The sequence below is a fragment of the Platichthys flesus genome, chromosome 2 (genome assembly GCF_949316205.1).
Source record: "Platichthys flesus chromosome 2, fPlaFle2.1, whole genome shotgun sequence".
Classification (NCBI taxonomy): Eukaryota; Metazoa; Chordata; class Actinopteri; order Pleuronectiformes; family Pleuronectidae; genus Platichthys; species Platichthys flesus.
In genome coordinates this window covers 19597249-19624569 of record NC_084946.1, presented here as the reverse complement: position 1 = coordinate 19624569, position 27321 = coordinate 19597249, and the positions used below count along the sequence as shown (strand labels likewise).

The following is a 27321-nucleotide window of genomic DNA, read 5'->3' as shown; positions in this document are numbered from 1 at the left end:
AAAGCATGTTAGAAAGACCACGCAACTGTTTCAAATCTTTCACATTTTCACTCATGCAGATACTGATAGAAATCAGACGCACATTTTACGAGTTGTATTGCTGCAGAGACAGAGAGCTGAAGTAAATCCTTTGTTATTAAAGCTGGGACAGATCGGATATGGGAATAAGCACAACAAGAAGGCAAAGAAAACATGTGCGCGCACACACACGCACACTGGCAAAAAAACATGCTCTCCCTCCTTTTCTCGCATGCTCACACAATATATAAATAGTCAATAGGGTAACAATGACTTCAGCAGCTTTGACCCTGCTCACGCGCACAAAAGAGAGAGAAAGACAGGGAGAAAAAGAGAGGAAGAGAAAAAGAGATTTTCTCCCCATTTGGCCTCTGGAGAAACTTCCATGAGAACAACTTGCTGATGAAGTTCCCAGTAAAAAGCAGCTGCAGCTTCTAAATGCTACGGTACTCACTGCAGTAAACTGACCAACTTGGATTTTGCTTTTAGGACTTCTATGCACAGCATGTATGAATGTGAGATTACACTCTGCTAAAAGGATGAAGCTTCATTTCAAACCTCTGATTCACTTTACACGTGTCTGTTTTCATACCAAATAAAATAATCAGTGAAAAAACGTACAAATATTTGCAATTATTGTTTGACGATTACAAAATGGGCACACTAAATCTAGAAGCAACATTTGACTTATTATTTACTTTAAGAAAGTCTCATATACACTAGAGCGTAAAAGTTAGCCGTTAGCCTGTTAGCATCCACAGGTGAGGTGGAGAGCTGTTAGTTCAAACTGCGACTTGCTACACTAACAGTCCATAACTTCTCACATTTAACTGTTACAGTTCAACTTTCGGACTGATAACAGATGACTGCCAGCTGTTGTTGTCTCAAATTCACAGCAACTACATGAACCGTTTTATGTGAGAGAGAGTTTGGGGGCTTCAGAATAAAAGCACCAGTGGTTCTGCTTTGATTCAATTCATTATAACAGTACTATTACTATTGTAGTGTATTATAAGAGAACTGTAGGTACCTTTATAACTACTTTTTTTTTTAGACATTGTAATTAATTCAACTTTATTAAAACAGAACTAACAGGTAGCAGACTCTTGGTCAGTAGTGATCCTTAAGTCCCATGCAAAGGGTTTAAGGCAGTGCTGCTGTTGAATGGATATTTATTTATCTAATTCAACATCTAGTCATTGCAATTATAGCATATTGCAAAAGTGATATCAAATACTTGTATACTGTTGTACCAGCTCTAATTACAACAAATCCACAAAATATGGTTGCAATCAAAGAGAATAAATACCTAAATTCTGACATATTGCCCAGCTTTATTCCCTAATTAAAAGCCAATGCGAGATCCTGATCTGTGACTGGCTCTTATTTTTAAAGAGGGTCGAAAGAGCTGAGCAAGAGGACTTTATACTCGCTGGTCTACAACTGCCGAGTGGCTGGCAGGCAGGGAGGCAGGCAGGCAGGCAGCAGCAAGCTTCCAGCCCGCAGGCTCCAGTGGACAGGATAAGGCTTCTTTGTTCAAGACTCCTCCTACTCCTCAGAGAAATGAGAACTTAGACCCTGCTGCCTGACAAGGAGCCCACTCACCACACACCCACACACACACACACATACAAATGGATGATCCACAGCTGAGCAAGCCCACACACATGTAAAGACAGCACACACAACGACACATGTACATACTTGCACAAACGCATGCAGAGTCAGCGAAGACGACATGTCTACATAGCAAAACTTCACAGCAACTTTCATACTGTCCCATATAAAAAGTACTAATTTGGTTCATGCTTTTCCTTCTCTCACTTCAGTTGCACTTTAACGCAATCTCATTAGCGAACAGCGATAACTTGACTTTCCATCTTCCCGGCCACGCCCAATATCTAAGTTGTCAGGTGTCTGCCTCTGTCAACACTCATTGAAAAAATTACTGAACTCACAGACAAAGGACAACGTACGACACACACAACACACATTCACAAACTGAATAACAACACACAATATTTAGCATTAGACCAGGTAAGCTTCAATGAAAACTGCCATTCAAGCAAAACATATGAGAAGGTATGTTTTTGAAAAGAAGAGACTGAACACAAAAGCTTCACAAATGCAGGAAAAGTCAACACTGTGCAGAGCAATCCCTGCAGACAAAACACGAGCTACATAGACAGAGGCAGCTAAGAAAATTCAACAGCTAGTGTGGTATCAGATAACAATCTCTGGATATCTCAACTGTATGTATGTATGTTTGTGTGTGTGTGTGTGTGTGTGTGTGTGTGTGTGTGTGTGTGTGTGTGCGTGTGTGCGTGTGTGTGTGTGTGTGTGTGTGGGGGGGGGGGGGGGTTACAGGGTCTCTTTCTCTGGTTTGCTTTCTAATTTCTTCCCAAGAACTAAGTCCATCATTTTCAAATTATACCTAATCACTGTTTCTAAGATTGACAGACAAGTTCAATGAAGCAGAGAGCTCATGCATGTTGAAAAAAGATGAGTCGACTGCAAAGTGCCCTCCAGTGTTTTCTTTAAGATGCTATTTTTAGCTTTGATTTCTTCTGTAACGACAACCGATCATTCTCCACTTTGGTGTAATCACTGTTCTTTGGACGGCCACAGCAGTTATAAGAAGGAAAGAACTTTTCAGAGGCGGACTCTGAATGCAGGTTTTACAAGTAACTAAGCAGTTACCTTTGCCAGGGAAATAATCTCCCAGGAGAAACTTCAAACTAAATGACTAAAAATAAGACGCAGTTAGGATGGCCCTGAGGCAAATAGGTTTCCAGCATGAAATTAAATATCCAGATGAAGCTATGTAAACTAGAAAGCCCTGGATTTGGATTTCAGTCAAATAAAAAACTGGCTCTCCTTGGTTGGAGATTAACCTACAGTCAAACGACTTCAAGGTCATAGTCAAAAAGAAGAATAAATAAAAGGATCGGCTTATCGCAAGTTATTCCCAGCACATAATCATGCTACAATGAGCAAGTGTAAAATAAATCACCACAGGCATGTTTTCTTTTAATGTTGCATAAGTTTTTTTTTTTACCAAACACAAAACTTACAACACCGACTGAAAGCTGATATTACAATAAGTCTGATTGTAACTTAGCACCCCAACTTAATTCATCAAATCCAACTTGTGATGCACGACTAGGAGGATCAGTGTGTGCAGAAGTCAACCGCACTGTGCATGAAACAAATCCCTCTCCAAGATTCAACAACGACTGAGACCACGGACGAACACACCGAGTGGGAAGATGGATTTACTGCAGTGTATAATGTTAATTGTCCCACCACTGACACATACATAATAGAAAACGAGACGAGTCTGCACAAATGTCACAACGCACAAGCTTATCCTTTGTTATGTGGGAGCCCAGAGAGTCACAAGACGAAGGACCAAAAGCAACTTGATTCAACAGAAAACTCAAATTAAACATGCATGAGGACGTGAAAGTAAAGTTGTGTGTTTAGCTATGTTGTAAAGTTTGAGAATATACTTTACATAAGTAGTGATTATATTTCAGGAGTAGTTTGAGAAATAATGATTCCTCAATTAAAATCCATTGCAATTGTTGTGGTTTTAAACTCTTCATTGTGAGCAGAGAATCACCAACACTTGACAAACATTTCAAATAATATGTTTATACCTCTTCAATGTGCTTGCACAAAGAATTATAATCAATATATACTGACCTTGTTATATTGCTACTGACGATATTCACATTGTGATAATTATTCATATTGTTTCAACTGCTGTATTTTTTTTCCACATGTGCAAATATACTCAAATGTGAGCAACATGCTATAGTTATCCCTTACTCTTGTTGAAGATGTCGCACCTTGTTAAGCCAGGACAAATTATGTTTTGAGACAATGGGCTCTACAAATAACATTCGATTTATTGATGATGATTTATGTGTTTACAGATGCTTACTGTATCAATACATTGCCAGTAACTGTACTCTACGCTTCTAGTGAATCCAGTGTACAGTTTATAGTGTTCTATTCTGTCACCTCACCGCCCTGTGAGTGACACATAGGTGATTCTGATTAAATCAAGTGATATTAAAAAAGCATGCATGAAAGGCTGCACAGCTCTAACCTCATTGACTGGCTCTGCAATAAATAGAAGTGGCTGGAGTCCCATGACTGACTCAGTCAAACTGAGAGAATGAGGGGCAGAGAGAAACAGATCTCTGACACCAGTGCCTGAGCAGTCCTTCACTACCAATCAACGCTACAGAATCTCTGGAATCTCTGGAAGGGGGAATGTGGGAACGGTGGAGATGTGAGTCATTTTTCTCTTGTGCAGTCCCTGTTTCCAAGCTTCCAGAGAGCTGCGGCTATAAGCAGAACACTGTGGAGCCAGCTAAACCTGGCGTAGCACCCTGGGGTCCAAACTGGGACTTCTGAGAAGGCCTACTTGTGCAAAGCTTTTACCAAGCGAGGACAAACACAAGGCCAACAGAAAAAGAAAAAAAAACTTATTTTAAAAACAGCAAGTTTTCTGGAGCCGCTAGGAGCATGGTGGCTTCTTCACAGGATACAGTTTTTTTTTGTTTAAAAGGAGACAGACAGAAAAGAGAAGAAGTAGGGAATAGCAGATCCCTTTCCTTGCACCTCAGGAAATTAGTATCTGGAATATAACTATTTCAAGGTCTCTCTGATGGATTTTAATAGAGAGTGTGCAAGTGTCTAGTCAGCCTCAGTGAATGTACTCACAGCTGTGCAGCAAACAGTCGGCTCATCTTTGCCACATGCTCGTTGTCGTCCATGTCGCTGTCCCCTTGGTCCCCATTCAGCTTCCTCTTGGTAGGGCTAATGGGAGGAGGACCTGTCCTGTGGCTGGAGATGGAGGAGGATGAGGACGACGATGACGAAGAGGAGGACGAGGACGAGGACAGGGACAAGGACTGGAGCCTGGGGTCCCCCCTCAAAGCTGCTTCACCTGAGGTTGAAGAAGAGCAAGGGAAGAAGAGATCTCATTAATATTTATAAAGACTGTAAAAAAAAAGACAATTTCAATCATTTCAAACATGACTGAAACAATTGATGTGAAGTTGCTGTCAACTCATGTGCATTCAATTTGAACAGGCAGCATAGCCATAAATGTAAATTATAGTAGTTAGTCAAAATTATGGTATTTTCAAGTAGAAGGCAACTGTTTTATTGCCTCTTTAAACAGTGAGACCGCAAAAACTAGTTCATGACAGTGTTTTACTGTACCGGCTGTGCTTCAGCTCAGACTTTGGATTTTGTTGACATACAGTTTGCCGAGAGCGGCACAAACCTCTGCCATAAGCAGCAGTATCTGGTTGTGAATGTTTTGGAGGAAATAGTTGTGGATGGGTTCTGCATGTGTGTTTGTGTTGTGAACTATTTCTCTCTGCTTCCCTCCAGCCCCTGTTACAGAAGACCTACAGAGTGGTTGGGGAGTGGGAGTAAAAAAGCTTAGGAGAATCAGGGAAAACTACCACTGGCTCTGTCTCAGCACGGGGACTTTCCACTGCTTCAGCCTCATGTATCTGTCTGACGTTTCCCAAACAAAACATTAAGCTTGGATTCAAACTCCTATTACAACTCTCAGCTTTCTCTGTATCAACTCTTATCCGAAGGAAAATAAGTTACTAACGCTAGACAACAATCCCGGCTGCAATGCAACATAAACTAGTTGTTAAAAATCAAAACCCATACTAAGCTGCTGTGCTGTTATATTTTGGAGATATATATATATTTATCCTATTTTAATGTTGCAGAATGCACATCAGTACTGACAAGCAACACTGCAGAGACTTTAGCATTCAATCAGTGTTGATATAAATCTTTGTGCTGTTTATTCCGCTATGATTCCAAAGGACATAACTTACAATGTATACAGGCAACCATAATACACCGAGGCAATAAGTAGCAATGGATCTGATATACGTTTTTTTTTTGTGTATTCTGCAGATTTAAAAAAAACTGGGACCCAGGGTTGATTTTGAATATTTAAAAAGTGGAATATCAAACTTGAAAATGTTCTACATAAAACTTAGAATTTGAATACTATTGTAAAGTTAACACAGTGCAGTATGTTTACTGCAGACGGTTTCTGAGCTGCTTCAATCAACAGAGGAAGTAACCAGTAAACTAGTGGGTAGTGGAGGAGCAAATAACAACTTTCAGATGCATGAGGTCATAAAAGCTGGGTACAAACCGGTTTTAACTGATCTGAAAACAGTACCATCCAGTCATTTAGAGGGCAGTGCCACACACACACAAACACACACAAAAGGCTTTGTAATGTAGTAAAAAATGTTCTCTATTCAACCAGAGTTCCCCATGTATGTTTAGTTTTAGCTCGGCTTCAATAACACAGGAGCCTTCCTTCCTTTTCCCTCCCTGTCTCTCCGGCATGTTCCTGCTTGCTCCACGTTGTGCCATAGCAACAAGGGTGACATCATTGTTTTTGGCAGGACAGAGGGGTGGCAATAAAAAGATGGGAGAGTGTGACTGCGCACTGTCCAATCAGGATCCAGGACACATAACAGCTTATCAGAGGTGCAGGAGTAAAGAGCTCAAGTGTGTTCCCCTGCCAACATGTAAGACAGGAGGCTGAATGCAGTCAAACACTACTGACCTAAATGCAATTGAAATAATGCTAAGCTACTACTAGTTAGATACAACTAGCCTCTCAAATAAACTTACCCAGCCCTGCAATACTTCATATGAACAATCACAGTCAATATTGTAATGTTCAGTTCACATGTAGATTTTTGGAGAGGTGATAATGAGACTTTCAACCATATATATCTATATCTATATATGTGTGTGCATTAGTGTTATTGAATTGGCAAAATGTAACAGGATATGATAGGCACAGCGATAGACACAATAGGACTTGGCAATAAAACAATCAAAAGTTAGTTATCGCAAAATATAGTTAATCAATGGCAATAAACCTAAAGTCCAAAGTTTACAGATATATTGCTAATGCATCGTGCAAGCTCAGTGAGTAGATAAAACACCTCTTTGTTCAACTTCAGATATGGAAAATTTTAAGCTGTTCACCAAGTGTTTGTCATTATTTGAACACAATGTGATATTTATTGTGAATAATTATTGATATCTATTGATATGATCATTTTTATGTCGGTACACTTTTGGTTCGTATCATCTGGCCCTAAGACATAAGACTAAGACAAGTGCAGAACAGGAAGCATTGAATGATAATGACTATCAAGGACCAAAACAATTTGTGCAATTTTGTACAATTTACACTTCAAATCAAGAGAGACATGGGGAAAAAGTAGAATTTACTGCACTTTGTATCTTGAATAATGCTTCAAAGCACAGTGGTTTACAGGCATATGGTGACTGTTTTATATATTCATTCAGTACATGAGTAGTAGTTTATTTTCTTCCTGTTCAATCAGCAGACAATCAGAAGAAGTGCTGCATCAGAGACGTAAAACTCTCCCCTCTGCTTTGCCAGTTCATTGGGTTCACATGATCAAAGCCTATTTGTCTTGACATGACTTCAAACAGCTCAGAGTCAGGATGAGATTGGATTACAAATGGAGGTGAACCTATCTTTCTCTCCACCCCCCCCCCCTTTTTTTTCCTTTCATTCCCCCTTTCTGATACTAAAAAAGATGAGAGAAGGATGCGCTCTGCAAAACGATTATTTTGGGTTTCGCTGCAACATGAACTTGGCCCTCTGAGCTGTCTTTTTTTTCTTAAGTCTATAGAGGTATAGTCTTTAAATACTCTTCCATGGAGGCTCATGTCCGTGTTGTGTGATGTGATATCTCCGGATGTTAGATCGGTTTGATCTCTGACAGAGAGGAAAGGAGAAGAATCAAACAAACAGACAAAGGAGAAAGGCTGACAACAGTGCAGGGTTCTGAGGAGGTTTTCCATCTTGTTTATTTTGTGCTGCTCAGCAGCAAAGGGGACAGTCAGCATTCCCCTGCTACCATGTCACTGTCAGGGCTACTACTGATAGTAGCTTTACAGAGAGAGAAGGGGAGAGTGGGAAAAAGAGATATAGATGAACATATTGACAGACAGAGAACGAGAGATTACCACAGGGTAATTTCCTGAGAGAAAATCAACTGCAACAATCTAATTCCAAAAATAAAATCACATCTTAATATTGTTAACAATGTTGAACCAAATGAATGGAAATGAAATGAGAGCTATTGAGATGCAATTTTATGTTGATGAACAAATCAATGACCTTTAGTTGTTATTGGACTTAGTTTAATCCCTAGAACAGCCACTGCTACTGGAGGAGGTAGTTATCTAATTTTGCACTCCAGCCCTTCATTGCTGCCTAAATACAGGAATAGGTTTGTGTACTTTTATCTGTTAATATAAATTCTCAGAACAATTTTGAACATGTACACTTACACCATATATCACATTGTGATGCATCCAGACACCAGACAGTGCAACACAAGGAGCCAATGCTGCTTTTTCTACACCCTGACTTAAGAAGACTTAACAAATACAGACATAAAGTAATAGACAAAAGATAGATTTGATTGAATAGATCCTGTAGTTGAACATCACAATTCTCTTCAATCAACCAAACTTTGAAGAAAACAAAGACACTAAAACTATTCACCTCTTCATTTACAACAGCAAATGAATGCCAAAGTCATGTGGCGGAAATGCCACACAGAAACTGGATAAAGGTCAACATACTAATACTAAACTTTAACTGTCAATTAATCAGCCTTAAAGACAATAAGCTAAAATAAAAACTGTCCAATTTGTCTAATTTTCCTCAAGATTTTTTTAAAGCATGGACAAGAATCTAGATCTTCAACCATAACATTAAACCTTCCGCATGTATGAGTTAACTGGCTGCATGCCACAGCTGCAGTTGCTAATAAGTAATGACAATAGTGTGAGAGCTTTAGTATAGAAAAACAGCTCTCAAGATGGTGTATCAGTATATATTTATCAGGGAATGTGTTAGTGCTCATGTACACAATAAACTGTCTGCAGACCCATAATATCACCAAGCTCCCCCAGCCTCTTCTTGCTTCAACGTGTTTGAACATGAGGGGCTTTTCTTTCATGCTTTTTACAGATTGGCCCTTCACCCCGTTATTATAATCTTTGTTTTCTTATCATGAGGCACATGGAGTTACATTTCAGCTCAGTCAGCTAAAAACAACACACACAAAACCCAGAAAAACAAATAGACGGGCTTATCCTGCAGATATGAGCTTCCAGAGATAAATAAATAGTGTATTGTGTCTGAAATCATCATGTCAGAAGAAAGACACACAGAGTAGAGATGGTTATTGATTGCATGGTTAGGTCCCAAGTGGTTGGTATTACCAGTTCAAATAGTCTAGATCTACCAGAGCAGGCAAAGGCAGCAGGCAGTGACAGCCACTTTCATAGCCTTCTAAGTCTGAAGTGTGGATTTATTTTGGTTTTATAAGAGTGCTGAAGGGAACTTGATCGAATATGGTCACAACATTGGCGGAACATGCAAAGTGAAAATCACTGCTGAAGGAGCCAACAGGCAGGTTTACTTGACCTCAATGGATGCATGTACTGCTTGTCAAACAGCTCATCAATAATGTCAACTGAAGTTCTGTGTGTTACCTATTCTAGTGAAAACAAAATGTGCTGCTGTTTGAATTGTGTGTCTTCAGACTGTATGCACTCGCCCAAGCAACATGATGTGATAGTTTCAATTCCATTAGTCCTTGATTTGGTAGTAAAAGTGTTACAGCAGGTGAAAGACTAAAAGAATGATTTTAGTGTGTGTATAAGTACTTAAAAAAATTATTTGATAATACAGACAACCATAATAACTCTGATCACTATAACTGCGATATGAAATTTGTCATATGTTTTATCTGTTACCTGGAGTACATGCAAGTAAAAGCTACTACCCCCTCCTCCTTCACACTTGTTATTTTCTTCACAGAGATGGACGGGATGAAACCTGAGAAAGGTGAAGCTTTGCAGGGACACACACCCCCCCCCCCCACCCACCCCCCCACCCCACCCCTCTCTGATTTGGCTTCTATCCCAGACCAGTGGTGGCAGGCGCTCTTATCTATCACTGCACAGAAGAGTGAGCTTTAGGCAAACCCGAGCTATAAAGTTCCCAGGAATGCCATGTGTCCCCAAGCTGCTGAGCGGAACTCAGAGAGTAACATGCCCGAGAGCAAGAATCCTACCTGCTGTTTGCCAAACGGGAATAACAGCTAGACAACTTTTATTTTTTCCCTTCCAGAAACAATTTAAAAACAGACACAAAACACCATTGACAGAGGCTTTTATCACATGCTCGATCCCAGGAGAGCCCAGTGTGCTTCTGCAGGAACACAGGAACTCATCTCTGTATTCATGATTTTGCCGATACATCTCTTTTGCATGTAAGTGCTCCTAACAAATGGTACAGGGCCATCAGCCACACAGCTAACTCTGACACGTTCTTGCGAACCTGGCAAAATGTGCATCTGCAACTAAAGTGCTATTATAAGTGTAATATAGAGAGAGACAAAAAAAGGAAGACAATCAAGAAAATTCTTAGACTGGCTGCAGCTTTTACATTTTGTGCAAGTCTAGATTCATCCTTACTCACTACTATCAACAACTTATCACTATTTACAATCCAACCATTTCCTGAAAGATCCTCTGCAGGATTCTTCATTTGAACAGACACGAATGCAGACTCGCCTGTGAGAGTAAAGTTAAGTTGTGTCAGTGCGGATTCAGTTTCACGTACTGCAGTGAAAGTCAGACACAGAACAGAGGAGCGAGCTGGTATTTTACTCCCAGGTCTGGATGATGATACACTGTAATGGCTGACACGTGAGAAGAGCAGGAGTCACAATGTACAACAGAGTCAGACACTTTGCAAAGATGTGGAAACTCCTGCTCTGTGTACATGACATAATAAGAAACCCTACACTGCTGCTGCTGCTGGACAAAACTCCAGTCAGCAGAGGAACGAGAACCCCCTGGATTTATCGAAAGCCCGCAGACAGATTACTGGATCACAACACAACTCAGGCACACATTTCACCGCAGAGATCACTGGAGCTGACGTGAATACGAGAGAATCAAAGACAGGCAGCGAGTCACACACAGGAGGAGAGCCGTGAAATCCTCATATGAACACATCGCAGTCTCTTATTTCCGCCTGTGATCTCAATCATTGGCCGAATCTTCCTTTGGAAAACGGTCAATAACACAGGAAAGTGATGCGAGAGGCGAGGAAACACACGCACAGTCCTCCAGCTAGCGAGCTAACAGTTTAAAGTGGGAATTTAAGCTAACTCTGCTCAGTGGTGAGCGTTTAGTTCAAACTGTAGAAAAGTTATAGCACGTTTAAAAACGACTTGAAACTTAACTAACAAACAGCTTCTCTCTGGCGGGTTTGCGGGAAGTTTAGCAAAGTAACGCAGAGTGAAAAGTTTCGTCGCTAACGTGAAACTCCGCAGCCGCCTCCAACTTCTCTCCAGCGTAAATAGCGTCCACACACAGCAGCGCTGCGTCACGGCGGTTTACCTTCGTAGCAGAGGATACCGATGTTGTTGTTCATCTTGTCCAGGTACTGGTAGTTCAACAGGTCCATTTTCGTGAGTAGCATTTATCGACTTTTCAAACGAGAAAAAAAAATAAAAGACCAGCTTTTCTTCTTCTTCTTCTACTCCGCTCGGTCAGAAAGCTAAAGGCCCAGCCTCCAACTTCAGTTTCCTATAAAACCCACTTTAATAATATTTGTTAAAAAACTGCGGAGAGGATCGGAGTCTGGTGAGTTGTTCTAGTTCAGGAGAGTTTTCAGTGAAGTGTCGCGGTGGTTGAGAGCAGAATGGAGGGTAGAGCGTCAGTTGTCCTCACAGCCAGCTGTAAGTCGACTGCACTGACACGCAGGCTGAGCTCGGTATGATCGCACCACTGGTTCCTCTGTCTGTGCTGCCGCCGGGGGGAGAGGGAGGGGGAGAGATAGAGAGGGACAGAGAGAGAGAGAGTAGGGGAGATGGAGGGAGAGAGAGAGGGGGGGGGGAGAAGGGGGAGAGGGAGGGAGAGAGAGGGTGAGTCAGAGACAAGGGGGCAGAGAGGGAGAGAGAGAGAGACACAGAGAGAGAGGGAGGGGGTAGTCAGAGCGAGAGAGACACATAGGGGAGAGAGAGTCAGAGAGGGGGGAGACACAGGGTAGAGAGAGAGTCAGATAGCAAGAGAGAGAGGGGGGGAGACAGTGGAGAAAGAGTCAGAGAGGGAGAGACAGAGAGAGAGGGAGAGCGAGAGAAAGAAGAGGGCGGGGGAGAGGGACACAGAGCGAGGGGGGGCAGAGAGAGGGGGAGACACACAGGGTAAAGAGAGAGAGTCGTGGAGAGAGAGAGAGACATGGGAGAGGGAGGGAGAGAGAGAGGGCCAGGCGCACTGGGCATGCTCCCGAAATCCCTGGAGAACCTCCAATATCGCGGATGTTTTAAGCACAAGCTCAGCCGCTCCACACACATCCAGAGAGGACGAGGAACGAGGGAATAGCAAGCTTTTGCTTTCCTTTTCTTTTTCTAAATAGAAATATGCACATTTTACAACAATGTATGAAAGTTCAAGAGTGGCCCAAACTGAGCATCCACAACTGAAGTGCTATTACAAGTTTATTACAGGGAGGGACACGGTAAACTTTGCAATCATGAAAATGCTTTCCAGTGTTTTGTTATCGTATAAGATTACATCAGATGCAGATAAGATAAGATAATCTTTTATAAGCTACGGAGGCCTACAGAGCTCAACGCACTGCAAATTGAGAATACAAAAAACATGTGCAAATTAACAACTTTTGACGACCCATGCTGCAAAACAGTCACAACACATGCAAATACACAACGTTAGTGAAGTCTGCTTCTTTGAACTTTTATTTACATAGTTATTTATTCAATGTCTTATTGTCTTCCTGGCTGTTCTCTTTTGTATGGGCCTCCCTTTATTTTAGCTCTATAGCTCCTTGGTCAATGTCTATTGTTTTTTCAAACTTGCTTTACAAATAACTCGACTTGTTGGCAGCCTCCTCACGTCTCTGTAAGAACAGAGAAGTGATGGCTGAGGATATTAGAGGGGCCATGAAATCGGTTAAGGTCACTATAACCTTATCACAAGGTGCTCGTGTTATTATTATTGTGATAGTACGAGAGGCTGTGAAGTTTGATAAGTTAGTACGTGAGCACAATGTAGGGAGATGAGAAACATAACAAGACAGAGAACAGGAGTGGGGACAACTTTTAAGTCAAGCTCCTCCTCCCTCCCTCATCTTATCTTATTTTAAATGGTTTATTCATCATATTATTGAAACTCAGCCCCACCACCTTATAATATAAAAAACTTTTCATTTATTTCTTCAATAAGGTGCTAAATGCTTAAGAGAATGAGAAAAGGCTGATCATTAAACTGTAGTTGTATACGATGTTGTAAAAAAACACAGCCTCACTTCAATTTTAATGGCTATGAAGAAATAGGCCTATTGAGGTGTCTCACGTTTAGAGTGGTTCTCTTCTGCCCCCTGGTGTCTGAGAAGGGCTTCACCCAGGGTTTGTGCTTATTAAAGAAAAGGGACTGCTGTGGAAAAAGCAGGAGGTAGAGGGGATGAAAAGAGGTAGAGTTAAGTATAGCCGTTGAATAGAATGTGAATATGACCGTCATCACATTACAGGGTTTGTGTGGAAAGGGAAGAGAGAAACCTCCTCTGGGTTTTTGGCAGAGGACATAATGAGCAGGGTGTGGTGGAGCTAACTGAGTGTGAGCTTACACACGAACACACATTTGCCATGTGAGTGTTTTTGTGTGACACATAACCCGCAAACACTAAGCCCCGGAAACGAGCGACACCATGAAAGGTTCGGACAAAACGCTAAATGCTCTGACCCAGTTTTTGAAACCCAAATTGATTATATTTTTAAAGCCAAAGAGAGGAAGAAAACAACAACAGCAGAGTAAAGAAAGCCTCATTAGTGGCCTCCTTCCTACTCTCAGCCTCAGGAAGAAAGCTACGGGGAGATAAAGCTTTTAAGGAGGTAGATTAACTTTCCCATACACAGATCAAAACCTGTATAGACGACATTTATCAGCAGACACGCCGGGCCTTTAGTGAGTCACGGCTGCTTCACTGACTTCTGTCTCTCTAAACAGGCCAAAACCAAAGGATCCACATGAAAAACAACTTATACACACACTTCATCCTGCTCCACAAACACACATCATTCTAGCCACCTTCTGCTCTACTTTCTTGCACACGCACGCACACACACACACACACACACACACACACACACGCACACACACGCACACACACACACAAAGGCCTCTACGCTCCTCCCTCCCGACGGCTCAGGAGTAAGGAACATGTTTCTTGTCTCATTGGACGCCCATTGTTTCCAGTTTCACACACAACCAGGCTGAGCCGAAACAGAGAGTCCATTCAGTGCCGCTGCAGCCACCATAAAGCTTCATATTACGACACAGGTTTAAACACACATGTGCGTATGTAGGAGGGAAAGGCCTTAAAGTGAACTTCGCTGTCCCAGATTATAATGTAACTCAATAACAACAACAGTTGGTTTCAGGAAGTAAAGGTACAGTCACTTCTTCTCAGGAAAAACCACAAACCACAAACAAGACAGCTCAAACACTTTTCCAGGCAAGATCCATTGCTGTTTACACACCAGGTCAGGTTTATAGAGCCAAGAAGTCCTCTCTGTCATTTCGCTGGAGGATGAAATGCAGACTAGTGCCCCCTTATGGCTTTCAGAGACACTTGCCAACATTTGATGGATTTTCACAGACTTGAATTAAAAATAACTGCTGCTCATTACCACCCCAGGTTGAAACATTTTTTACACAATAGTTTCCTGTCTTTTTTAGAACAAACAAAGCAATTAAGTAAGGTACATACAAATGTATTTCCAGCCATTGCTAGGACTATAAAGAAGTTTGATTTAAACTTTTCATTCAACTGGGTAAAGTCCCAACTGAGGTTAAAGCTTGACTAAAATTGTTCCGTCTGTAACCATAAAATCAAAAGGTCAAGAGGTAATCACCATGTTAAATTATTCAGCAAGGATATAATCTCCAGTTTTGAATAGCAGGTTGAGGCTGGATGATTTAACACCATACAAACCAGTATGAATGATAAAGCTAAAACGTTGTACTAGGTACAAAATAATTTACCTAATAAATTAATAAAGTCATGATGAATGAAGTAATTTCAAAAGATAATAATTTCAAAATGTTCATGTCATGTCTTATCATGTCCTATTTAATAGTACATCAAGGCTTGATTTTGTGAGTGTCTGTATTTGTTGTGTACATCGATCCAGTGTTTTGCCTGTGGTGTCTGCTTTTACGTTAACGCACACATTTGTCCTGCAGTTATCACAGAATTCTGACGAAGAATTTACTCATAAAAAGGAAAACAAGCTCTCTGACACAGTGTCTTTGTTCTGGCCTGGCAGTAAGATTAAATAACTATACTAAGGAGATTAATGGTTACACAACAAATTGGTGAAATTCCACCTCTTCCTTCCATATGGACAAGTTCTTACACATATCTTGGCGTCCTGTGCTAAAAGCCTTTTCTGTTTTCTGCAGCATGACTCAGGATTAGAAGTGTGAAGCTGAAGAGCTCGCCGTCAGGGCTGATGACCAATACTGATATCAGCCATAGGAAAGAGCAGGCTGTGGCATCACCCCTTTTAGGAAAATGTGAGTGTCCACATGATGTAACACAAATGTTCATGTTAAAGCCTGCACACACTTTGATTAAATGAGATGGTTTATACAATATCCATGTATTGCATTTATCTAGAGTGGACTGACAGAAGATGTGAGAAGCAGGAATTTTGCTAAATTGGAAGAGGTAGGTATCCTCTAGGAAGCATACAATTTAAAAAGTAACTAAAGTGCAAGTGCTGCAGTTTGATATTATTTTACTCCCTTGTTGTTGTTTTTTGAAAAAGAGAAGCTGTACACGGAGGGGACACAATAATATATGACTTCCACAGCAGAATTTATATAGATGTCCGGCCTCCTACATGCTCTACCCTGAATATTCCAGACACATTCCTGTATATGCCTGACCTGAACAGTTTCCTGCTGCTGCCTCGCTCTGTGAAATGCCATCTCCAGATAATGTAGAGGTCCAATTTTCTGGAGTACATTTGAAAACAGAGTTTCAGGCTCCAATTAACCTTAGGTGCATCTCTTTGGGCTGCGGAAGCAGGCCTGAGGGACCTGACAAAATAAATTGTGCTTCAAGTTAGACCCTGGTAATCAGGTTTGAATAATGCTCAGTAATCATTTTTTGCACACTAACTGACATGAGTAAATGATCCACAAGTGCACCCACCCACCCATCCATCTTTCGTGCATTAATGCTGCTCTCCCACTCATTGGCCCTCTAACGTCCCTGCAGGCCTGTTTATTTATTTGTCTGATCTGTCAGGACGAGGCACTGCCAACCTACTTCATCTCCTGTGGTGTCGTGTTTCTCTTTCGGAACAGGTCTGGGCTTCTCTAGGGAGTGGGTGTGTCTGGATAACAACACGGCACAGGGCAGGTGGTGATTCATCCTAATGCTTTATTAACACACTCCGCTGTTGTGACACAAACACTGGCAGACCAAGAGACCAAAAGATGATGGTGGATTGTTAAACGCAAGAAATCATTTAACTCGGTGCGAGTCGTTCTGTTTATCTACTTATCGTAGGGAAGGATCTTTATGCCCTAAAGGAAGCCGATCTTTGGCCTTAAACTTGAGTAATATCATGATCTTGACAAACCCTGATGACAGAACAACTCTCACCCGGCAGAGAGCAAAGGTCAAGTCCTTGATTACTTTATGTCACCCTCTGTTGACATACTTACGCGCCATTACCAGCTTTGTTTACATAATGACATAATGGAATGGGGAAGGTTCGTCCCTTCTGAAATGTGTTGTCTCAGCTCCTGGTATCAGGGTGAACTGTGACTTCGGCACAAACCTGGAGGCTGTAAAAAGCTTTGATTACACGTGATGTCTGGTTTCTGGGAGTGTTTGGATGACAGCATCCTCAGCACTCGCTCACAGTGAGAGGGAAATATCAGGTTGCTGCGATAAAACAATGAAAACGACAGGTGATTGTGTGGAAACGAAGCTATGCTGTCATTTCCCACCTATGTGATCTCGCACATCTTACCTGCTGTGGCTATGCTCTTTTTCAACTAATTTTGTGCCTAAACTGACATACATTTAATTTTGCCTAATTCATAGGTGAATCTGTATTACAATATTTCTCTAGAGCAATATATCTTGAGGTGACATATAGACAGACAAAAGATAAATTGGAAAAATGTATACATGAACTCTGGAAAATTGGTTCATTTTCCAGAGTTTATCTTTTGATAGATCGTCAGACACCTTATCACCATGCAACTGTCATGAACATTCAGGTGAGGGGGGGAAACCTGCAAAGAGCAAGAGGCAGGACATGATGTACTATTGTATTATTCTACTGCGGAAAGAACTGTGTTTTTGTTTGCAGCACATTAACACTGTGTGTTTGGCTCTACTTGTAATCTTCCAGTTTTGTGCCCGTCTCGTTTTAACAACATCACCATCGGAACAAACATGTAGACACACACGTTATCTGACGTTGATATCAAGGTCGGCCTATGTCGTTTCCAATATATCACAAACAGATCTCATTCCTGGTAATGAAAACTGATCGCCGCCTTCAATTTACGAACGGGGCCCATGACAACATTCTTGCCGAGCTAACAATTAGCTGGTAGCAAACTGACTCCGGGGAGCTTATCATTTACTGGCCAGGACTGATCCTACAGAGGACAGCAGGCCCTGTGCCACTACCACTCGAGTTCTGCATCTGTGCCTGGATCACAGCCTCACTGTGCTCAGATGTCTTCAACACAACCTTATCGCTGGATGCCGAGGATACAAATACTACACATACTTTTCTTGGAGGAGGTATTACTATGTACCACCCTTCCTTTCTACTTCAATCTTAAATCAACTGACTCCACTCAAAAGGAAAACGTTGTATATCTCAGCCATAATAATTTCTTTGCACAATAAAGTCTAACATTTTCTTTAAGAGAGCCAGTGCAATCCTTTTTCCATTGAATTCTGGGTAACTATGGTGAGTGCTATCAAAAAGAGAGGAATTTAAAGTATGTGTGGTCAGTGCAGCTCCAAGAAAGTTCCCCCAGTGAAGCAGCAGAGCTGGTATGGGACCAGCGAGCGTGGCATTTACTGAGGGAAATGTTGAAGAAAACTGCTTTGACCCGGGCGACTGACTAATGGCTATTTAACACAGACTCTTGTTTAGATAACGTTGATGAACAAATGACTTTGGGAATCTCCTGCTATGCAACAGAGAAAAAAAAGCTTTTCATCACCAGGCTTCCCTTGCAAAAGAGGTCATTGTATCTCAACGGGACCGACCTGGTTAAATAAAGGCAAATAAAATAAAAAATCAGAGTATATGACCTGTAATATAATAGTATTATTTAATCTTTGCCCGTCTGACCAATCTTGTCACTGGCAGAAGTAGATGGGGAAGTGTATCTGAAAAGAATTGAGGCCGTGCGACTCTCCCCAGACCAAGAGTGATGGTGGCCACATGGAATTCAATTTGTCATATCAAATTTGGGAGAAAATAAATCACTTACAGCAACACAATATTGTTTTATTTTGATCACATAACAGTTTTTAAATAATTTTGATTGGGCACAAATGTAATAATAGAGAGAATGGCATCTCTGTCATTGCCACAGCGCTGCTGGTAAGCCTGCTATGGCACCATGTAACTCAGCTAAAGATCAAATACAACTTTGCATATCTCGAGAATTGTTCATCTTTTCGTCTTCACATTTGGCATGTGTATGGTTAATTGCCAAAGAAGAAATATTGAATTTTGTGTGATTTATACATGCAGTCTTTACTAGGTGCTCAATTACTGCAGGTCACTTTTACAGTCTCAGAAAGAAAGCAGCATCTCCACAGGCCAAACAACAGCTCGTTCAACAGACACTAGTTTGTATAAAGTCCTGTTACATTTCTCTATCTTGTAAGTCAATGTGATCCTTTGGCCTCTGAGGTTGCTGGTTCCTTTTCCACCAGTTTGTCCACAAATGTGTGTACCACTGTCCATGGAGAGGCTCAACTTTTATATTCAACAATGATGAGAAGTTCAGTTACACCTCTGACCTGTAGCGGGGCCGCGAGTGTAACCAGGAGCCATTCTTACATTATGTTACTTTAATGTTTGTGCCTAAACAAAAAATTTAATAACAAAAAGCCGATGAGAGGAAACCACCAGATATTTAAAGTAATAACAAAAATGTTGTTGAGAATTTTGGGAGCCATGCTCACTAATTACTAGTATATAAATGTGCGTGTAGAAGACAAACAAGGAAAATGTAAAAGTGTAAAACAGAAAATTTGTGTGCAGAGAACAACAAGGATAAATTGTATTTAACCCCGTGACTCGGTGCAGTGACCTTTCCACATCTGAACTCGTGACCAGTGGTGACCTCTTGCCCCTCGAGTCTTAATGGCCGCTCGCTGAACCACAGCACTAACAAAGCAGTGACGATGACGCAAGTGCCTGAGTGTGTGTGTGTGTGTGTGTGTGTGTGTGTGTGTTTGTTTGTGTGCAGCGGTCAACAGAAACTTAAGTAAAAACGGCTGAGGCCTATGTAAGTAGAGGGACAGAATGAAGAAGTGGAGGAGGGTGAGACACGGCAGACCGACTGATTGTGGAGCGGGAAGTGACGGAAGGAGACTGTCACATGTCCAAAGGAGGTTTTCCTGCCCCTTGGGTCAGCATTTCATGAATTTCTCTATATGCAGCTTAAGGGGTAACGACCACAGAACTGAAGGGACAACAAGGGACCCGGGCCTGTTACAACCCTTTTGACCCACTTCCAATTTGTGTCAATAAAAACTAAATTAATAAATAATCAAATAAATATTAATTTCTCATTTTCAGACCAGGACCAGTCAGGGGCAACATATCTTTTTGTCAAATTCCAAATGATATGAACAGCTCAGGTTTGTAATGTAGTAGCCATTTAATTTGTCCTACAGGAAACTTAAAACAACCAATCATATTGATCCTTATCTTATAAGTTGTTTTTTTTTTAAAGAAATTCCATAAATGGATTCTGCTTAAACCCCAACAGAAATCCAGACACACATTTATAACACATGAACAAAGCAGCATACTGTAATATTTGGACTAATCAGTCTCCATTCTCATGAGCAGTTTCCTGTATATGGAAAGTTCGCTTTGTGTTTCCTTTCAGTCAAATCAAGGTAGAACTTTGTGTAATAAGAAAACTGCTATTTTCATATTATGCAAACACAAATGGAACTAGAATGGCACTCAGTAGAGTCATCTCGCCAATTTTTGTCCCCAGGCCCAACCCTTCCACTAGGTTTGGTTGAAATGTGCCACAGCTTGGTAAGTTTTGCCTGTGAGGAACTCACCCTGATTTGAGCAACACTGTAAAAGAAGATCATCAATTGCCAACTCTACCTCAAAAGACACTATCTCTGTTGTGACTCGCTGGGTTACATGGAAATGCAAGATCCGCATCACGTGTTAAAGTACACGTTTTCTTAACCTTCAAATCTGTCAGAAGCCCGGAGAGGCCGGAGGGCAAATCCATCCTTGCTGAAGAGGTTCCAGACACACACACCCAAAAACCAAACCCACCCTACCCGCGGGCATCAATTTATGGTCAAATTACCTCCCATCTAGAATCCTGGTTGCCTCCAGTAAGATTTTGTGAAAGTGCCGTGATGCAACATCTCCGATTTCACTTTCAGCGTTAATCTGAGTAAACACCATCGAGCAGAGACAAGCTCTGACGAGTCTCGACTGCCCACTTACTGAGACGAGTACCACGCCACAGCGTAAAGGTATGATATGAAAATCTGTACCACATCAAAACGTCTACAAACCACAGGACCTTTGTTAGGTAGTCTGTTTGTGTACTTGTTTCCAGCCATTCTCCAATCTAGGGACATCAATACTTGAATCAAGGTTACTGTCCATTTGATTAGATTACCTGCCAACGGCATCATATTCCCTCAATCATGACGTTTCACCTCGCTTTTGATATCATCAAATAACTAAATAAAACCACACTTGATTGAAAAATGTGGACTTGAACTATCCACTACCATGGAATAGGCACAAGTTATGACCTACTGTATACAGCAGTCAGCCACCAGATAAATTACATTTTAATTTAACAAACATATTTTAATACCCAATAGTGTTGCTGCCTTTTTTTTTGTTCTATTACAGCGGCTCAGTAACAACATGAGGAGAATGTGATGAGGATGGAAATATTTCTTTTTGAAAAAAGGATCCACACACTGATCAATATTTCAAATGATTATAAATCAACAGATAAGTAGGATTGACTTCGACATTTACTATTCTCCGTCCTCTAGGCTTTGGCAGCACAAACAGTCTGACATCACTTCTTGTTGACACTGACACAGAGTCGGCTCTATGGGGATATTAACGACTGTTATCTTCCTGTTATCTTCAATCACCTGTCTGTCTGAGCCATAGTCAGTGCATGATTTGTAGTGCAGAAGAGTCTGTTCTAGCAGACTGCTTCCTCCTGACTGAAACCGTGCCTCAGAGCTATAGGAAAGGGCTGTGGAAACTCTAACAATCAGCGGGGGATTCTGTGTGTGTCTGCGATTGTATGCGTTCTCTCTAAACAAACAAGCTGTATCACAGAGTACAGAACTAGAGTAGAGGGCACCGTGAAGATCTCAGTCCAACCACCTTCTCCTGGCACTGCAGCTTCTTTTGTTGTGGTTCCTGTCAGAAACAAAAGGGCCCTCAACCACCGGCCGTCCTAGTGGAATGACTGTCCGATCCAACATCCATGCAAACGACAATATTTGGATTTGTCACTGCAGCTGAGTCTGCGCCTGCAAGCCACATTGTTTAAGGTTGATTTCAAATACAGGTTTGCTTCCAGGAAGGGTGGAGCACTATGCAGGATCTTCCAAGCAACCAGCAAAATTGCACTGCGGGGTGATGGAGAATCAAGCTTTTCTACACACTTACTATAATATAGAGATCTCGTCACTACTCTTATTTGCATCATTGAACTATATCCAAGTCTGGACAGATTGAAAAAGATCTGTTGAACACAAACAGCTTGTCCTCTAACAGGAAGGTGAGCGTTCACTAACAGTGTGTGTTTGTCTCTGTGTGGGGAGAGAAAGTGTTTACTTCTTCTGCGATCACGTCACATTATTGGATTTAAATGGATAAACCTTCACGTGTTCAACATCTCTGATCTGTGATTCCCATTGTTCACTTCAACCACTTTGCCTGAAAGTCTTTAAAGCCGCTACAATCAACATCTTTATAGTTACAATGGACCAAATGATGTAAGAAAGAAGTCACTCACAAACACGGTGACATCGAACACATCTTCAACCAGGGTATAAACAACATAAGTTAGTCTTGGAACAGAAATGACGTAGAGAGCGGGGGAAGATCCGATCCCAAGTGGTCATCAAATCTCTCAGGACAGATGATATTACTGAACAGGGCCATAGTGATGAACCTATTTTTGTTTCCACTGCTCCTAACTGGCCAAACTAGCAGTTATTGCTGAATTAACATTAACATTTAAGATATATACAAATGTCCCTGTAGTGGGAACTATACAGTGGCTAATGGGGATCTATATAAACTAAAATCAAGTATAATATGTGCAAACTCCATGATTTGTTTCTGTTGGAGACTTTTAACCAGTAAAAAAAGGAGTGCTCAGTCAGGAATGATGACATTTTAATACAAGCAATCGTTTCCTGATTCAAAAAGAATTAATTGATCTGGGCCAAGACCAACTATTCTATTTCAGGACGGTAGTACAATTCTTTTCATTTCAGGGCCACGTAGCGTGACCTTGGACCAAAACACTACTCATGGGCTGTAATTCAATTCCCCTCACGGTAGCATTTGTTTGCTTTCCTGGGAAAATTCATCTCCCACAGAGACAAGCTATCTGCAAGGCTGTAGTTGGTAAAAAAAAAGGGAACAATGCTTTTCATTTTGATTTGTAAATGTCGTGAACTGCAGAACTGGCCCTGACAAGCCTCGCTCTGTCCCTGTGAGTTTAAGCTGCTGTTGTGAAGGCAGGCCTGAGCCTCTCCCTGTTCTGGGGCAAGTGCTCCGGTGTCAAGTGCTGCATACACATTAAAAAGGTTTGTCACAAATGCAAACAAGCAGGCAGCGGTTACTGGCTGAGCTGCCTGTTGGTCTGGTTGCTGACAGGACTAACCGTGGTTAGCGTGGCAGACTAGCTGGTTGGTTGACTAGCTAAGTAGGCTGACTGGCTCACTGGTTCCACCTTTTTTTTTTTACTGCGCTATTGTGGAAACGGGTCGTGTGAATTGTCTTTGGACAAAGAGGCCATGCACGACCCACAACAAAAAGTGACATCAGTGCAGGGGCAAAAACAAAAACACTGCAGGGGAGCGAGGGAGCAGAGGAGGAGGAGTGGAAGGCTCCCATGCCATTTTGCACTGAAGTGCAAGGAAGTTGATATTCAGCTCATTTAGGTCGAAGCGTTATGGGAACAAGCTGGAGACAGTGGAGAGGTTACGGCTGAAACTCTAAATACTATCTGTCTCTCAGTACAACAAAGAACACAAATGATTATTATAAGTTCCTGCATATAGATTCCAATGGAATAATGCATTATGCAGCCTCAAGGAACTTAAAGAAAGGGTATATGGGTTTAACAGCAAACTTGTACTTTTACTAAATTACACATGTATGCTTTTCTTATTGGATTTAAATGGATTATTTGCCTCCTTTTAAGAATTCAAACTATGGCTCAAGCTGACGATCTAGTAGCTTTAAAGCAAATGTAAAAAAGTTTACAAAGAAAGCCCACTAGACTACATAACTCTGCACAGGCCCAACAGTCCCCCTTATGAAACCACATTTTTATTATCTAGATCCAGATTTTCATTTTGAATCTGCACCGAATTTTCAGTCCTGACAGTTTTTTTTATTAAGGTCCATGAGTTATTCTCTGAGAAATCAAGGACAATGTTGAAAAACAACCTTGTTGAATGAAAAAGACAGTGAAAACTAAACAACCTTGATCCAGATTCAGAATTGTATGCATTCCTCCTTGTGCCATGGTCGACCCCGCCACTAAATGTCATTGAAATCGGTTTGGTAGTTTCTTTGTAACTCTACTAACTCCATAATAAATGCAGACGAAAACATAACCTCCTTGCCTTTTCACTATAAATTATTAAGTGGTGCAAAACTACAAAGCAATCATTAAATACCTGACACATGATCTGCAAAGCTTATGCAGAGAATGGTAAAAAAAACGAATAAACTACAGCACATTTATTATCAGTGGTATCCGCTGAATGTTAAGTGTCCTTGGAGGTTTCACCAGCTCTGGGGTCTGCTGGTTGCAGGGACCTGCTGAGAGGGATTGGCCGTTTCTCCTTAATCTGGGGAGGAATTTACTTTTACAGCAACGCCAGAAGACTTTAGGAGAGGAGGAAGGAAAAGGTAGAAGAAGATGGAGCAGGAAAAGAAAGAGTGAGGCAGGTGAGACTGAGGAGGAGCTGACAAACACATGAAGATGGACAGAGATCAACGAGACAGAAAGTAAAAGTTAGAGAGAAAGAGTGAGAGAGAGAAACATCCCACCCTGTCTACAGTGAAAGCCGGTTAACACTGCAGGCCAACAGCTGGTTAAAAAACCAGTGTCGGCGGCAGTTGGTCTTATTTGCCTGAGTATCTACAACTGCAAAGCTCGCACTGCACAAGACGCCTATTGTCTTGTGTCAGCAAACAGGGCTGCAGCTTACAACTGAACATAATGTTGCACTTCATCAATGTGTAACGCGACGCTAATCATACAAATCATTTGTCCACAATGCAGTCTTTGACGGCACAGAAAGAAAAACCGAAGTTGTGAGAAAAAACTTACTCTCTTCTTCGGTCGCGTGAACGAATGATGCTGCTCTCGACAGAACATCCAGTGGTGTCTCCATGCTGGGACGCCTGCGGGACAGAGGGGAGGGCACTGAGTTCAACATGTAGTAGGCTTTCATCTGCATGTGGCCGTTTGAACAGAAACTGAATTATAATTTGGTGGATGTCACATTATTAAGAACCTTAAAACTGTTCCAGGAGGTCCCAGGTTTTAAGGTATAAGTTATGAAATTGAGTCAGTATGGGCATTTTGGTGAAGTTAAACGAATAGAAATCCAGAATCGGTAAAGTTGGGAGTGACATAGACTCAATTAATCATGTTTATGTAAATATTAGAGTCAGTCTAATCTGCAGTTTTATTGATTTAATCTTTTAATGCCGCCACACAACTTTTAGATGTTAACCGGAAAGTTACAGTACATCCAATGGTGCACTATATTGTGCACCATATTGTGCACCATTGCTATAAAGTACCTCCAAAAGGCTCCAGAGCTTTAAATAACATCATTATTTTCTCAAATCTTGGATAAATCATTTGGTCTTTGCATAGTGTCAAAGTGTGATGAAACTTGTAAGATGCAATATCCCAGAGCAATCAATGGCATGTTTAGTCCTACTACTCATTCACTACTGTATCAACAAGAACAAGCATTACGTCTCCAGAGAAAGTAAATTCCTAAAACAATTGTGTGATTTTCAGAATAGTTAACATTCATGAATCCTCTGTTAACTGACCAATCGATTAACCATTGCAGCTCTAATCTCCTCAAGCAGCCATAACATTGAAATATCCATCATAATGAGGATATGATGAGACTGTACAGGTGCCAGTCTGCATTACGACCTTCTTTACTTGTAATGTCTGTTTGCTTAGGACACTGTATTTACTTAAAGTTTTGAATTCAGGACATTAACTAGTATTCTGTGGCTTCTTGCGTCACAACTCTGCTCATCGTGACCTTCGTGTGATCTTTGGACTTTTTTCCTAAACTTTGTTTTCGCATATTTAGGATGGTTGTGCCTCAGTGTTGAGGCTTCAGACTCAGCTCCGCTATGAGCGCTATTTCTGATTAAAGAAAAAACTCTTCAGTTGTTTTTTCCTCTGCATTCCTTAAATGCCAACTCTCATTTCTCCAGGGACATAGCAAATACTCCTCGTGCAGCGTAAGAATAAACAGAGGAAACTTCTGTGGACACTCAAAGTGAAAGTGGTCATATTTAGCAGCAAGTGCATGCGTCCATTTTTTCTTTATTCCCAGCGGCGGCAGCCTTGTGACAGTGTTTACACCAGCCCGACGCCCTGCTTCCTTATCACTGACACGGAGATGGAATTGATTTAGTGACCAGGTTTCATTTCCTCCTGCTCGCACGTTTAAATGTGCAGAGACAACAACATGTCCCAGATCCAAGCAGGAGCGAAAGCATGTGGCTTCAAGTAGGAGGAGGAGGAGGAGGGTGATTCTTGACGTGAGAAAGTTTGGAAAGCCGTGAATGAAATTTCAACAAGCACCCTCCGTAGATTAACACGGAGACGATCTATGTTAATGTCTGCTCTCTATTTATCCAAGGTGGATATTTCTTTGGGGGGGGAAGCTGGCCCCCGAGATGAAGAGCGCACCCTCCTCATCCTGGAAACAGCGTTTAAGTTCTTCATGTGTGAGCAGCACTCACCTCCTTCGAGAGCCACTTTGGTATCTTCCAAACAGGCGATAAAACAACAAATAAAAATTGAGATAAATTCCTCACGCGAGCAGAAAAAAGAAAATCCGCGGCAAAAAGCAGTCCGCTGCGACGGAAGACAATAGTTATAGAGCTGTCGGGACTGAGTTGGTTGTAAACGAGGAGGAGGAGGAGGGAGGGAGGGAGGGAGGGAGGGAGGGAGGAGGGGTAGGAGGAGAAGGGGGGAGGGGAGGAGGGGAGGGAAGGAGGGAGGAATGCCTGGAATGATGGAATTCAGTTCCTAGCAGGTGGTGAAAGTGCAGCGCGCTGATTGGCTGGAGGAGCGCCGCGGTGACATCAGCATACATTATGATAAACAGGCCTTGACGTCACTTCCCGTGAAGGTGAGGTCGGCGTCACCGTGTTTACCACCCGGAGGTGATGACGTAAAGAAGAGTATATCGTGGTTATATTTGGTTTTGTTAAATAAACAAACAAAAGGAATACATGTTTTTATCAACAAATGTAAACATAGCAAAAATTTAGTTTAGTTTTGTCTGAAACATATTCCAAATCATCCAACAGACAGTGT

General features: G+C 41.5%; 1 protein-coding gene across 2 annotated transcripts in view; it reads right to left on the bottom strand.

Annotated features, from left to right (window-relative positions):
* vgll4b (vestigial-like family member 4b) overlaps positions 1-26877 on the bottom strand; it is a 36527-nt gene extending 9650 nt beyond the window's left edge. Inside the window, exons 1-3 of one of the 2 annotated variants that reach the window (XM_062404902.1) lie at positions 26742-26877; positions 25066-25139; positions 4756-4981 (exon numbers count right to left, since the gene is read on the bottom strand). In XM_062404902.1, the coding sequence (XP_062260886.1) occupies positions 4756-4981; positions 25066-25129 (290 nt within the window). In that variant the 5' untranslated portion in view covers positions 25130-25139; positions 26742-26877. Of the gene's footprint in view, positions 1-4755; positions 4982-11562; positions 11958-25065; positions 25140-26741 lie in introns of those variants that run through there. The other variant, XM_062404894.1, reaches the window with a different exon arrangement.
* Positions 26878-27321: the final 444 nt, after the last annotated feature.